The following is a 15,304-nucleotide window of genomic DNA, read 5'->3' as shown; positions in this document are numbered from 1 at the left end:
ACTTGTGAGGAACACAGGAGATGGGGTAGAACACCCTTCTCCCCCCCCCTTTTTACTGGGATAAAAAATACAGTAAGGGGCACTTCAGCCTACCACTGTTCCTCAGCCTGTTTACTGTAGTACTGTTGGTGTAGCCCAGGTACAGAACTGGCTGCCTGCTGTTAGCATGGGGGGCACCTTTTCCAGGGACATATTTTCCAGGACTGCATTCCAGCAACTAAATTGGAATGCGAACTGTTAGGTACATGATGCCCTTTTACTTCTTAACTTGCAATGTTCCCTAAGCATAGAACTCAAGGCAATGCTATTTTACAACCTCGCTGTACTAATACTGCAGTTTAAAAGCCCAAATTACAGTTCCACTGTAAAATCAGCAACCCTAACAAATTTGCATTTGGGGACTGTAAGGAAGGAAGTAATACAGATGAACTTCCAAAGACAAAAGCAATCTAGTCTTTGTCTCAAACACCATTTATTTTCACACACAAAATGCACTTGCCACATTATGTCCCCTCAGCACGTTTTCTTTTGACCTTTCGTTCTAGATAAACCAGCTGATCCAGAGGCACAAGATTGTACACCAGAGGCATTCCACAATGTGGTTTTATCTATATCAGTGGTGGCGAACCTATGGCACGGGTGCCAGAGGTAACACTCAGAGCCCTCTCTGTGGGCACGTGTGCCATCGCCCCAGCCAGGCCCAGACCATCATTAAAGTATCGAATTCTCTGCCAAATAATTTTAAGTAAATGAAAGCATTTGGGATTGCTTTCCTTACTTTGTTTGGATCATCTTAAGTTAATGGATTAGTTGTTTTTTCTAAAGTAAAACCTCAGTATTCAGGTTAAATTGCCGTGTTGGCACTTTGTGATAAATAAGTGGGTTTTGGGTCACAGTTTGGGCACTCGGTCTCTAAAAGGTTCGCCATCACTGATCTATATGAAGGCATGAGGAAGAAGCCTATGCATATACACAGTGTAACCTCATTTGTAAGAATGCTGTGAAGTGCATAACATTCACATTAACAGTACCTTGGATTAATAAAATTGCCAATGGTGGACTAGGCCTGTTTATTTATTTTCGCATCTATTTTTCTCCGCCTCCTGGCCAAGCAACCCCTCCTGGGGGGTGGGCTGCTGATCTCAGACCTAACCATAGGCTCACCCATTGCCTCCCTCCACCCACAGCAGCTGGGTCTGAGCCTTTCCTTTTCTGGGCTCTTGTTTGCTCCTGGCTTCACAAGGCCAAGGTTGCCATTGCAGAAGATCTAAGCCATTGCAGAAGATCTAGGCCAGATCTTGTGAAAACAGTTTAAGAAACTTGGCTAACCATCTTTCAGATTCAGGGATTCGGCCATCACGGAAACATTTACATTCTGTCTACAGCTCAACATGCCATTGTCCTATACATAACCATCTACAGAAGTGTAGTTGTGACAATGAAGAATGCATGTGACTTTCTTACACTGACTTCTTCTGCCTATACAAATCCAAATACTTCATACGACACTTGTCAACTAATTAGGCCTTAAGCAGCCTGCAACAAATTATAAATACAAAGTAAGAGTGATATAAAGTAATACACCAGCAGATGTATAGTATACACACATGGACACATGAAGCTGCCTTACAATGAATCAGACCACTGGTCCATCAAAGTCAGTATTGTCTACTCAGACTCCAGGGTCTCAGGAAGAGGTCTTTCACAACACCCCCTGCCCCCCCCCCACACCTTTATATGGAAATGCCAGGGGCCGAACTTGGGACTTTCTACATGCAAAGCAGATGCTCTACCACTGAGCCACAGCCCCCTCCCCCACTCAATAAGGGTTTGGGTACTTTTTTGCAAGAGCCAAGTGTACAGATGTGACAGGTTTCTCTCAGGAGGAAATGCTACAATGCAGGAGTCTCCACCAAGCAGCCACCACTTCTGGTAAGCAACAACATACATAACCTACCTTACTTTTTTTCAACTAAGGGTGGGGGGTAGCATATTTCATAAGGGAAGACATCCCCCCTCAGGTATGTCACAGGCAATTTAAGGTTTTAAAGGTCAAAAATAGCTCTATGAATCTGATCCAGAAACCAAACTATGAGGTAACAGAACTCCTGGAGAATCAGGGTAACGTGTTCCCAGCAGGCACCTCCAGATCACTGATGAGCAACTACATTTCTGTACTGTCCTTCATGGTTAGGGTTGCCAACTCTGGCTTAGGGAATTCCTGGAGACTCACAGGAAATTCCTAGGGAGGGCAACATTTGAAGGCTGGGAATTCATTGGGGATGCCAGTGCCGCAGAGTCCACCCTAAGAAACTGCCATTTCCTCCACAGCAACAGATTTATGTAGTCTGGAGGCAGTTCTAATTTTGGGAGAAATATAGGCCACACCCTGAGCTTGGTAGCCATACTACTAGGTCATCTAGACTACAGAAATCAGATGGGGAATTTTTCACAACATACAAATCAGCAGTGAGGACTCAGCCAACCAGAAAGGGCAGCTGTTGTCTCAGTCACCATTAGCAAAACTTGGTCCTGGTCCAGCTAGAAAACCTAAAAGAAAAGCTGGATACAGGAATTCCTCCCAGCTGCAAGCTCCTTCCATGGAGAGTGACAGTGCATTTAAAAGAACACTCTGCAACTTCCTGGATGACTCACCCTTCATCAAATCTCTTACTGACTAAAAGGCAGAAGGCCGCAATTTTACATAATGGGAGGAATATTTTACATAGGATTGACTTCTTCTCATCTGCCTTTTTAAACCTACCAAATGGTCTCCTTTACCTATGACCTTCAATTAAGAGCCATCCATTCTAGTAATTTACTGGGCCATTTACACATATACTCTTATGTACATTACTGAGGGGGAAACAAAGATTAGGAACTCAGGAACGGAATTCTAAATTTTGAAGCAGGCTGACCCAGATTATACAAGGGTACTTTCAACCTATTATAATCCAAACTAGTACAATGTGCCACAAAAATAAAACATTTTATTAAAATAACATTTTAAACCCCTGACATTTAATTTTTACATATTTCTATTGTTTTCTGTTAGTGTAGCACAGGTAAAAGAAGACATAAAGATAAAACTAGTCTGGATGGGCACATGCTTTAAAGGTAGGCCAGACCCACCCTGGATTTCACCCCAGGAACGCTCCTCTGAACCACTGTTGTTGTTGTTAGCCATTCAGCTGTGTCCGACTCTTGGTGATTCTATGGGCCCGCTCTCTCTCTCTCTCCATGTTTTCCGTTCTTGTAACTCTGAACCATACAAAGCAGATATAGCCACATTCAGGCTGTTGCTTTACATAATTAACTTTGCTCAATGCTATCACTTGTACAAGGTGTTAGACTACATCTCCATGTTGTATACTTCTCATAATCACAGCAGCCAACGTTGCAGCCAAGCCTTGGTTTTCAAGTGTCAGTTGTACCTAGTACACCTGAAAGTCCATTACACTAACAGCATACTTTATCGTATACAGTAAAAAGAAACCATACAGTTGTGGACAGCCACAACAAGCATGGCAGAAATTCCATATATTTGCCAACTAGACCAATACCAAAAGGTTTTATTTTTAAGCAACCATTATAATACTATCATAAAGAAGTTGCAATGGATGGTTGGGTCTCATTTTCAACAACATAAGGACAAAAAAAGACATTAAATACTCTTTATTCCAAACCAAATATCCTATACATTTGTGCAATTGATTTCTTCAGCTTTGTTACCCAACGTCTACTGGTAAAGGATATTTTTTCCTCTTTGGAAAAATAGCAATTTTATGAAAAGTAGCACCTCTACCCTATAGTACAAATACAGTTGTGATTAGTGGTTATTTGCCAAATGCCTGTCACTGGGAAGACTACAATGCATTACCTTTTGTTTAAACACTGCTAGCCATGCTCTTCAACACAGAAGCCAGCTTTTCGTGAAACCTAGTTTATATAGGTACTTGCCACTGTTTCGTGTAATTTGCTTCTGAATTGATACACTTAGTGTTCTTCTTTGTACTGCAAAGAAAAGACTTGAATGCCTAATCATAACTGACACACAATTGAGGAAAACTTTAGCCATAATCCCTTACTGATATTTAAGAACTACATTCTTTCAGAGCACTGCATAAAGGATCTCTGTCTTTAAACAGAAAACTAGCATGTCAAGAATTACAGTCTTACCAAACTTCAGGCAAACATTTAGCTTGACTGTGAACATTTTTTGTGTTTGATGTGCTAGAATATTTTCAGCAATGGAGCAATTAGCAAGTCAGCTGTCAGAAATTACTGCAAAAAATTATCCAAGCAACATCACAGGTCTTCCTCTATGATTTGCTAACTACATATCTTGAAGATACGTTTTCCCAGTTGATCACGTTCCAGATAGCTTTGAGATAGTCAGGTCTGACATTTTTATACTGCAGATAATAGGCATGCTCCCACACATCAATCCCTAGCAGCGGAACAAGACCTAAAAGAGAGGAAAATGCATACATCTAAATTAGCTAACAATATTTTAGTGCTTGAAAGAGCATTCATTTTTCCATTGCAGTTCCATTTCTACACCATTAATGCTACAAAACCTAGGCATTTCATCAAGTTCAGAGACATATACAGTATTAACTTTAAAATGAACTATTTAAACACAGCAGAATTTATATTCCAAAGAAACAGAATCCAGTGTCTGCAAAGTCACTTTTTATACTACTACATTCTACATGTGGAGGACTGTTAAGTCCATGATTATGTGGAAGAGCAGAAGAAGAAGAAGAGATTAGATTCATACCCCACCCTTCACTCAGAGTCTCAGAACGGCTTACAATCTTCTTCCCTTCCTCTCTCCACAACAGACACCCTGTGAGGTAGGTGGGGCTGACAGAGCTCTGAGACAACTGCCCATGAGAGAACAGCTCTGCGAGAACTCAAGGATCCCTGGCCAAGCTGGCCAAGAGGAAAATTCCTTCCTGATCCCAAAGTGGTGATCGGCAGATGTCTTTTGTAAAACTGTCTTTTCTAGCTGGCACATGCATTTGAAAGTGGAGAAGTTTCTGCCAAACCATCAGATGCCTGGGAGGTAAGTTTTTAACAATAATAGGGGGGAGGCTTTAGGGCCCTGCACAGCAACTTTCAATGGCTGGCAAAATGGGGGTGCTCTGCTCGATCAGCCAAGAAGTCCAATTAGTCCAGCATCTTAGTTCCCACAGAGACCAACCAGAACCTTCTGGGAAGCCCAGAAGGACATGCAGGCAACAGTTCTCTCTTGCTGATTGCCAACCATCCTTTGAGTAGGGAGGTTTTATTTAGTTATGATGGCTAATTGATGGACCTAACCTCCATGAATTTGTTTAAGCCACTAAACTTGTAAAAATAAGACAAACAAGTCATCCATACAATAAAATGATTGCTTTACACACCCTCTCCTTGTATACTAATGAGAAGATGCCATATTCATCAGAATTCATGTAAAACTCATAAAGAAAAAAATTAAGTAAACCATCAGAAGGAATGATTAACCCCATCAGTTGTTAAGAGCAATTTTAAATGAGTGCCTTTCATTTCTTCCAGATTATCATTGCAAATTCTATGGAATTTTTACTTTGATCTGAAGATATGTAAAATGAAAGTGACCAGTGCACCCCAAAAAGCAACGGAAGTATTTAGCAAACTGCTTCTGCAAGAACTCTCCACATATTACACTACAAACATAGAAGTACATTCCAATTTCAGTCAAGTCCCAGGTAGAGAAACTTACCAGTGGTTCCTTGGAGAGGGTCTTGATTGGAACAAGCAGCTATCTGCAATCGACCTTGTTCTTTATTAAAACCAAGCCATCCCCATCCTGAGCCTTGGACACCAACGGATGCAGCTGTCAATTTCTCCTTAAAGTTTGCAAAGGAGCCAAAATCTCGCTTAATGGCATCCATTAACTCCCCTTCAAAAGAGACCATAATTAAAACACACACACAAATGCAGCACAGTAATTTTCTACTTAGCATTGTGACAAATTCCCACATGTATTAACCATGGTTAACAGACTGTAACAGGCTGCAGAATCACTGGTTTCCTTAAGCAGAAGGAATGTGTGATTCTGCATCTCTAAGCTATGGTTAAATGATCTCCTGCAATATATCTGTACTAACTATGGATGCAGTTCCTTCGCTTTTAAAGAACCTGAAACTTTCCAATTCATATTGCTCTGAACAATATCTGTGGGGATCACTCAGCTTTGCCCAGAAACTATAAATTGATTTTTCTACAATCCTCATTCCTAAAGTTAACAGTTCCATAGCATCGTGATGCAATATCACAACTAGAAAGTCACCCAATTCAGAGAATCACAGGAATAGCAGAAGTCTACACACTGGAGCTGCGGTGGCTCAAGTGGTTAAGACGCTGAACTGCAGGCTGTGGAAGGCCGGTAGTTCAGCAGTTCAAGACCCGAGTTGCCACATGACAGAGTGAGCTCCTGTCTCTAGTTCCAGCTCCTGCCAACCTAGCAGTTCAAAAGCAAGAAATTGCAAGTAGAGAAATAGGTACCACTTCAGTGGGAAGGTAACAGCGTTCCATGGGCCTTGCTGTTCAGTCATGCCGGCCACATGACCACGGAAACGTCTTCGGACAGCGCTGGCTCTTCGGCTTTGAAACGGAGATGAGCACCGCAACCCTAGAGTCGGATTCGACTGGCTTTCGAGCAAGGGAACCTTTACCTTTACTTTACACACTGATTGGCGTTTCCAAGATAACAAGCGTGACGTTCAGTCGCTTGTGCACAAGCTATCACACGACTATTCCTTCCCAGTTACATTATTACAATTTATTTCTTCTGTGCAAACAGCTTTTGCAATTAGTAGTCCACATGCAGAAGTCTGTGCTAGCTGGGTCAGAGTAACTATTAAAAATTTTTTCTTATACAGCTTTGGGGGATTTTCTTTCCCATCATATGTATTTGCCACTATAGAAAGCCAATAAGTTTTGCTTCCATTATTTTTAACTGCCACTTAACATTTACACGTAAAACATTTTAATCAGCATTCAAATAATATACCTACTTTACTGAGACGCCAGCCCCAATAACAAAACATGGCAATGCAACAGATTGACAATAACAGCATCCTGATTCTTTGTAAACACTGATAGGACCAGCCTAAACGAGTACAGTGCATGCACCCCAGGACTGACTTTAGTGGACTAAAGCAAAAGTGAAAAATTAATCCATTTTATACCAGTATTACAAATTACAATAAAACACCATGGCTGATTACAAACCTTTAGGCTCCCCTCCACCATTTGGAGAAAGGTTTGTCCAGAAGATAGAGTGATTGATGTGACCTCCGCCATTGAACTTCAGAGCTGGCTGAAGAGACACCTGAGCTGTAACATCACCTGGAAATGCAAAGGTAAGTGGCTCAGTCCCCGCATAAAGCTTTTGTATTTTTATCTGCCACAGAGAAATCCGCTTATTTATTTTATTTATTTGGACTTATATCCCGCCCTCCCCACAAGCAGGGTCAGGGCAGGTTCCAACAATATTAATACAATATACAATACAATAAAAACCACTTAAAACAACACAACTTCCTAAAATACCATGTAAAAACTGATCAGATGTCTCAGCGATTAAGATGGAATTAAGAATCCAAGCCACATGGGGAGGCCAGCCAGAAAGGGGGGGGGGTGTCTGCTGCTGCCTCAACTAAAAGCCTGGCGGAAGAGCTCCATCTTACAGGCCCTGCAGAACTGTAATAAATCCTGCAGGGCCCTGATCTCATACGGGAGCTCATTCCACCAGGTCGAGGCAAGTCGGATGTCCCTGGGTCCAGGGACTCCCAAGAGATGTTGATTTGTAGATCTTAGTGCTCTACAAGGCTCATATGGGGAGAGGCGGTCCTGAGTGTATGCTGGCCCCTGATTGTATAGGGCTTTAAAGGTAAGCACCAGCACCTTGAAACTGATCCGGTATTCAGTAGGCAGCCAGTTCAGTTTGCTCAGCACTGGGTGGATACGAGCCCGCATAGGCATTGCTGTCAACACCCGTGCTGGCACTTTCTGCAGTAGCTGCAACTTCCAGAGCAGAGTCAAGGGCAGCCCCACGTAGAGAGAGTTACAACAGTCCAGTCTGGAAGTGACCACTGCATGGGTCACTGTATCCAGATCCCAAGGGGTGAGATATGGGGCCAGCTGCCTGATCTGCCTCAGATGGAAAAAGGAAGATCTGGCAGTGGCAGTGACCTGGGCCTCCATAGAAAGGGAGACATCCAGTAGCACCCCCAGACCTTTCACCCTCAACACTGGCACCAATGGAGCCCCATCGAAGGCTGGGAGTCTGATTCCCTGTCCCAATCCCCCACAACTCAGGTGCAGAACCTCTGTCTTGGATGGATTGAACTTCAGTTGGCTCTATCGCAGCCATCCAGCCACAGCTTTCAACGCCCCGTCCAGAGCTCCTGGGGCCATGTCCAGGCAGCCGTCCATCAGTAGATAGAGCTGGGTGTCATCCACATATTGGTGACAACCCAGCCCATACCTCCAGATAATCTGGGTGAGAAGGCACATACAGACATTAAACAGCATAAGGGAGAGAATTGCTCCCTGCGGCACACCACATTCCAGTGGGTGTCATTGGGATAACTCCCCCCCCCAAGCACCACCCTCTCTCCCCAACCCTGGAGAAAGGAGGTCAGCCACTGCAAGGCAAGCCCCTTATCGAACGCTGCTGACAGATCAAGAAGTATCAGCAGCACCGATCTGCCTCAATCCAGATGTCTCCAGAAGAACATCCACCAGGGCTTAGTCAATAGTACTACTGTAAAGTAAACAGATTGCTGCTCACAGGAGATCAGACACCTGTTGACGATGTATAAATATATGAATTCCTCCATATATCCCTTTGTGTCTCAAAATAGAGCCTAGTCAAAGTAAACATCTAACACATTTTCTGCAAAGGTTTCCAGAACATATAACTTAAGCATAGGTCCTCAGATTTTGGTTTGACTTGGTAGTCAGAAAAATTCATTCCCCCCTCTGAATTGTTTGGAACTCACAGAAAACTTGGAGGAAGTTAGGTTTGCCAACCTCCAGGTGTGTCTTGAAGTTCTCATGGAATTACAGTGATTGCAAGACTACAGAGATCAGTCCCCGTGGAGAAAATGACAGCTTTGGAGTGTGGACAATATGGTATTTGTTCTCTCTTCAAACTCCACCCCCAAATCCTCAGGAATTTCCCAACCCAGAGTTGGCAACCCTAGAGAAAAAGAACCAACCACTCTACTCCCTTCCCCCATTTTAACCTGCTTTACCACTTTCTCCTTTATTTTTTCCCATTTCATTACAAGAGATCACATGAGCCTAAATTTAAATGTGAGAGATGGATACACAACAAATATAAATTACCAGTACTCTGCAAGGGGTTTGTTCACATATTTTACTAGCAAACAAATATCCACATCATGAAGGAGAAATGGAAGTGGAAAAGATTTCCTGTGTATTGTGTTCTGTTTGGCACTATGGAAGACCTCTGGCTGTGACTTTAAAGTTGTCTTAGTACAGTTTAACATGCTTCCAAATAGGTGGCTTTTGTAGTTATTTATAAGAACATACAGTGAGGATATCAAATTGATTTTTATTTCTGCCTCCTTACTTGTCAAAGTGGGAAGCCTGCAGGGGGGGAAAATTTTGTACGCAGTTAGTACCCCACCAAAGAGAAGAGGTAAACTTGAAGATTTCATTCTGGAGAACTCTGGGGTGCGTTGCTGCCATTACTGTTCAGAGCACAATCCACAAGAGATGTTCCCTCTCAGCTACTTCCATTCCCATAGTCCAAAGAACTACATCTTGAAAATGCTCCTTTATTCAGGCATCTGTGTTGCATCTCTCCCAGCAGAATGGATAGCTTGCTGATGTTGCCTGACCCTAACTTTGGATTTCCCACCAAACATGATCCTGGTAAAACTGAACAATCTGTAGACATCCTGTAGTCTCAAATGCCTGCAGAAGTGACGGCAGTTGCTGTTGCACCTCTATTCTTATTTAGGTCCCTCAAGCACTATTGCTACTGAGCCAACACCCAATCAAATTAGCTCCAAAGTACTACAGGTACAACTCCCCAAGTCCAGTCACTTCACAAGCCTTGCAGAAGGGGACAAGCTGCAGCCCGGCTGAAGGATTAAAAAGGGATTGCTTCTGTGCCACATAAGAAAAGCCTGCAGAGAGCACCCTCTTATACCTTCCTTACCATCCAAGCATGGTTTTTGCAATGATGCCCTTTAGTTACTGAGCAAGTTCCAGTAACTGCCGCTTTTCCGCTTGTGCCACACAGCAAAGGGGTCACTGACTGAGGTCAGACCCAGCAGCTTTCTAAGCCAAGGAAATGGAAAAGGACACAGCTGAGTTGGTGCCTGTTTTCCCATATGCTAAATATTTATTCATTTAAAATATTTATAAGCTACCTTTCTTGTTTATGGAGCTCAAGACAGTTTTCAACATAGATAAAATACATAAAAACTAAAATTTAAAAATTTTAGATCTGACTGAAACAGGAATGGGTGCAGCTGGTGCACCAGCCAAAGCTGTGCAAATGGACTCTGAACCACTGCAGGCACCTGGTTTTCTAAGGTGACCACTATGTCAAGCAGCACTTCCAAACTGCAAACCTGACTTTTCAAGGGGAATATAACCTTACCGATGATAGGAGAGATCTGAAGTCCCTGATCTGCCTTTCTACTAACCCAGAGTACCTCTGTCTTGTTAAAATTAAGTTTCACCTTGTTCATCCTCATCCAGGCCATTACTGACTCCAAGCACCAGTTCAGAACATCAAACAGCATCCTCAGAATTAGATGGAAAAGAAAGGTAGAGCTGGGTATCATCCACATACTGGTGATACCACAGCCCAGACCTCCTGACGATCCTCCCAGCAGCTTCTATGATAGATATTAAATACCACAGGGGAGAAGATCTAGCCCTTTAGAACCCAACAGGTCAACGACCATGAGGCAGAGCAGGAATTCCCCAGCACCACCCTCTGAGAGTGACCCCCATGATAAAACTCAGATCACCATAAATACCATAACATGGTGCCCCCCCCCGTCCCAGGGATGAGAGGCCACTGAACAGGATACTATGGTTGATAGTATCATAGGCCTCTGAGAGACCCAGCAAAACTAGCAAGTCCCGATTCTAGTTCATAGAATCATAGAGTTGGAAGGGGCCATACGGACCATCTAGTCCAACCCCCTGTCCAATGCAGGACCAGCCTAAAGCATCTCTGACAAATATTCATCCAGCCTCTTCTTGAAAGCTGTCAGTGATGGGGAGCTAACCACCTCCCTAGGCAGCTGGTTTCACCTCTGAACCACTCTGACCGTGAAAAAGTTTTTCCTAATATCCAGCCAATACCTTTCTGTATGTAATTTAAACCCGTTGCTTCGGGTCCTATCTTCTGCTGCTCCTTGCCCTCCTCCAAATGACAGCCTTTCAAATATTTAAAGAGAGCAATTATGTCCCCCCTCAGTCTCCTCTTCGCCAAACTAAACATTCCCAAGGCCCTTAGCCTTTCCTCGTAAGGGTTCAGTCTACAGGCCCGATCATCCTCGTCACTCTCTGCTGCACCCTCTCGATTTTGTCCACATCCTTTTTGAAGTGAGGCCTCCAGAACTGCACACAGTACTCAAGGTGCGGCCTGACCAAGGCAGTATACGGAGGGACTATGACCTCCTGCGATTTCGATGCTATGGCCCTTTTAATACAACCCAAGACTGAATTTGCCTTTTTTGCCACCATATCACACTGACTGCTCATATTTAGTTTACAGTCCACCCTTACCCTCAAGATCTCTTTCGCATACACTACTCCCCAGAAACGTATCCCCCATCCAGTATTTGTGCTTGACATTTTTGTGGCCCAGATGTAATACTGTGCATTTATATTTGTTGAATTGCATCCTGTTTGCAACTGCCCACTTCTCTAGAGTATTCAAGTCTTGTTGAATTTTAACTCTATCTTCTTGGGTGTTTGCCACGCCTCCCAATTTGGTATCATCAGCAAATTTAATGAGTAGCCCTTCTACCCCTTCATCCAGATCACTGATAAAAATACTGAAAAGTACCGGGCCAAAAACCAAGCCCTGTGGCACCCCACTGGACACCTCCCTCCAATCTGATGAAACGCCATTGACCACCACTCCTTGGGTGTGGTCCTCTAACTGGTTCCCTATCCACTGAACTGTTCTTGATTGAGGTCATCAACCAAGATGACCAAAGCAGTCTCTATTCCAAACTCCAGCCTGAAGCCAGATAATCAGCAAATAAATAAGCAAAGTTGAACATGGAGATCACAGTGGAAAACTGAAGTAGACGAGATGCTGGCCTCTGCTGCACTGATAGCAGCTAATACAAATGTGCTCACTGGACTATGATTGGGCTCTTTGGAATTGGGACAAGTAGTCTAACTATTCTAGCCATGTTCTCCATGAGTTCTTTCTAGTATCTTCCTCTTCTGAGGTGACTATAACTGGAATGATTCAGACTTGTCTTTTGGATTCAGAGATAAGACTTTTTAATACTGAAAACTGTCCCATCAGATTGCCAAAAGCCCACACGCATGTGATTGAATTTTCCCTTGTAAAAAGCTGAACATACCATAGTTCAAAACACACCAAGCTTTTTAGAATCACTTTCTAAAATAGATCGACTTGCATTGTTATTGACTGTTCATTTTCTGCTTCATGTAACCTGAGTGTTAGCCTCATGTTAGGCTACATATCTACTGGCAGCATTTGGAATGCAGTCATGGGAACTTTCCCAGAAGCAGAGCTGGGGATAGCTGTTTGCTTATCTGGCGGCTGTCAGCCAAGAGTGTATTGCTATGTCTGTTTAATCATTTTTAATCATTAAACTCTCAGAGCAGAAGTAACAGTTTTCCTCCCTTACCCTTTCTTCTTTGCACAGTTTGCCTGGAACCATTGGAGAATACAGTATACAGCCATAAAGAAACCATATGCTAGCACTACCAGTAAACAAGACAAAAGGACGAACTGCTTTCTAAATGGCTACCCTAGACAGCTAAATTCAACCATATTTCTCATGCAGTTGACTTGAAGATTTATCAAGACCTAAATAAGCTCTGAAATATGCAGGGAGCTGCAGATAAAATAAATTCAAACTGGAATCCATGTGTCATGGGTCAGCCAGGGCTCAGTGACAGTGAGAACTCCCCAGAAGAGCTCTATGTAGCCAGCCCAGATTCAATGGAAGCCAACCAGCAGGTTAGTGAAGAGCAGATATGTTAACAGCCAGAAGCTAATGCAGAAGAACCTCTGCCCTCCAGTTCACCTCTGTCCCAGCAGGTGAAAGTCAGGTAGTCATCCCCAGGCCTCCAATATCACCTGTACCGAAAGCAGGCAAAGGCTGAGGAAAGAGCTCAGTAGCACCTTTAGGACTAACAAACTTTATTGCAGCATAAGGTTTCAAGAAACACAGCTCTCTTCATCAGATGATGAAATAATATAAAATAATCATACATGTTAATCACATAGGTTAACACAATTCAGATTTACAAACTCTACAACGTGGGAAGGTATGTTTGTTCAGAACCTCATCTGCTTATCAGGAGTAACTGTTACTGTAATTATGCAAGGGGACTGGCAAATTACTATTGTGACATAACAGTTATCCCAATGTACTAATAAAAGTGACATTAAGGTAACATTCAAAACTTCGTTGATAAGAAAAAAATGCAGTCTTTTTTATCCCAGTACAGACATCTTTACAAGATCTTGGGTCTCCTCCATTACAATTTAATTACATTCTGAAATTATGCTCAAGAGTCCACGGTGTAAGCCATGGCTCCACTGCATGATTGCTAAGAATTTTACAAAATACAGAAGGCGGTGGTGATTGCTACCCCAAATTACTTCCAGTCTTACCACCAGAGACAGGTAGACATACAATGATAGACATGAAGTGGGACCTCTAATGAGAAACAATAACACAACACACACAGTTACTTATATAGGGCTATCCATACCTTTTGCCAAGGCCTCTTTGTATTTTTCTTCTGTAACATTCAAATTATTCACATAAGTCGCATGATGCTTGCTGTGGTGAAGCTGCATGATTTCTGCACTAATGTGGGGTACCAGGGCGCCATAATCATAAGGCAAGTCAGGAAGTGTGTGCTTTTGCCTGGAAGCCAGGCATCCAAGAGGTGCAACGAGTTTAGGGCCATGTCTAAAACAGAATTTAAAAATTGAATATTTTATCATTAAATGGCAATGCTTTTATTTCACCTGCTTTGTGGGGCTGCCCAACTATTTAACATGTTACCACTACTATTCTAATGCAAAGTATAACCAAAACATAACACATTTCGAACATACTATCATTTTTTACAAATGTATTACATTTGTGATAGGGCCATGAATCTACGCACAAGGTCCCAGGTTCAAATCACAGCATCTCCTGTTAAAAAGAACCAGACATTAGGTGAAGAGACAGAATTTTGCCTGAGACGCTGCCAATCAGACAGTATTGACCTTGACAGACAAGTGGTTCTGACCCAGTATATGTTGCATTATGTTAAAGAAAACCAGTGACATCAGTTATACTGAGATTAAATTGGCTGAGTACTTAACATGCCAACTTCTTCATTCTTTTACTCTTACCCTCAAAACTATTTAGGGTTGGGCATCTGAACTATCAAAATAAGTGCCACATGTTTATAAAATATTTACTTATTTAAAAAGAACCTGTAATATGTTAATTTGTTGTTGTTCAGTCGCACAGTCGAGTCCGACTCTTCGCGACCCGATGGACCAGCTCCCGCCAGGCCCTCCTGTCTTCTGCCATCCTCTGAAGTTTGCTCAATTTCATGTTCGTTGTATCTATGACACTGTCTAACCATCTCATCCTTTGCCGTCCCCGTCTTCTTTGACCTTCAATCTTTCCCAGCATCAGGGTCTTCTCCAGTGAGTGCTCCCTTCTCATTTGGTGGCCAAAGTATTTGAGCTTCAGTTTCATTATCTGGCCTTCCAGGTAACAGTCAGGGTTGATTTCTTTTAGGATGGACTGATTTGATCTTCTTGCAGTCCAAGGGACTCTCAAGAGTCTTCTCCAGCACCATTTACAAAATGTTAATTACAAAACCAAAATTAATTATGTGATGGTGGCTTGTGTTTCTGTTCAGAGATGCCTGCTATTATAACAAATGGCCAGGAGGAGAACATTTGCTGTGCTGTTAGGCCCGCTTTCTGTAGCTACTCTCACGACTGTCCAAATGAAGCCAGAATTAAATGAAACAAGGAGCTGCTTTG

The 15,304-nt window shown here is 42.7% G+C and overlaps 1 protein-coding gene across 1 annotated transcript in view; it reads right to left on the bottom strand.

Annotated features, from left to right (window-relative positions):
- Positions 1-1,685: 1,685 nt before the first annotated feature.
- SOD2 (superoxide dismutase 2, mitochondrial) overlaps positions 1,686-15,304 on the bottom strand; it is a 16,058-nt gene continuing 2,439 nt past the window's right edge. The window contains exons 2-5 of the mRNA XM_015412996.1: positions 14,020-14,222; positions 7,264-7,380; positions 5,750-5,929; positions 1,686-4,468 (exon numbers count right to left, since the gene is read on the bottom strand). Coding sequence (XP_015268482.1) covers positions 4,323-4,468; positions 5,750-5,929; positions 7,264-7,380; positions 14,020-14,222 — 646 coding nt within the window. The 3' untranslated portion in view covers positions 1,686-4,322. The remainder of the gene's footprint in view (positions 4,469-5,749; positions 5,930-7,263; positions 7,381-14,019; positions 14,223-15,304) is intronic.

This window comes from Gekko japonicus, unplaced genomic scaffold (assembly GCF_001447785.1).
Source record: "Gekko japonicus isolate JY-2015 unplaced genomic scaffold, Gekko_japonicus_V1.1 scaffold2361, whole genome shotgun sequence".
In the NCBI taxonomy this organism is placed as follows: Eukaryota; Metazoa; Chordata; class Lepidosauria; order Squamata; family Gekkonidae; genus Gekko; species Gekko japonicus.
This window is presented reverse-complemented; position numbering and strand designations above follow the sequence as displayed.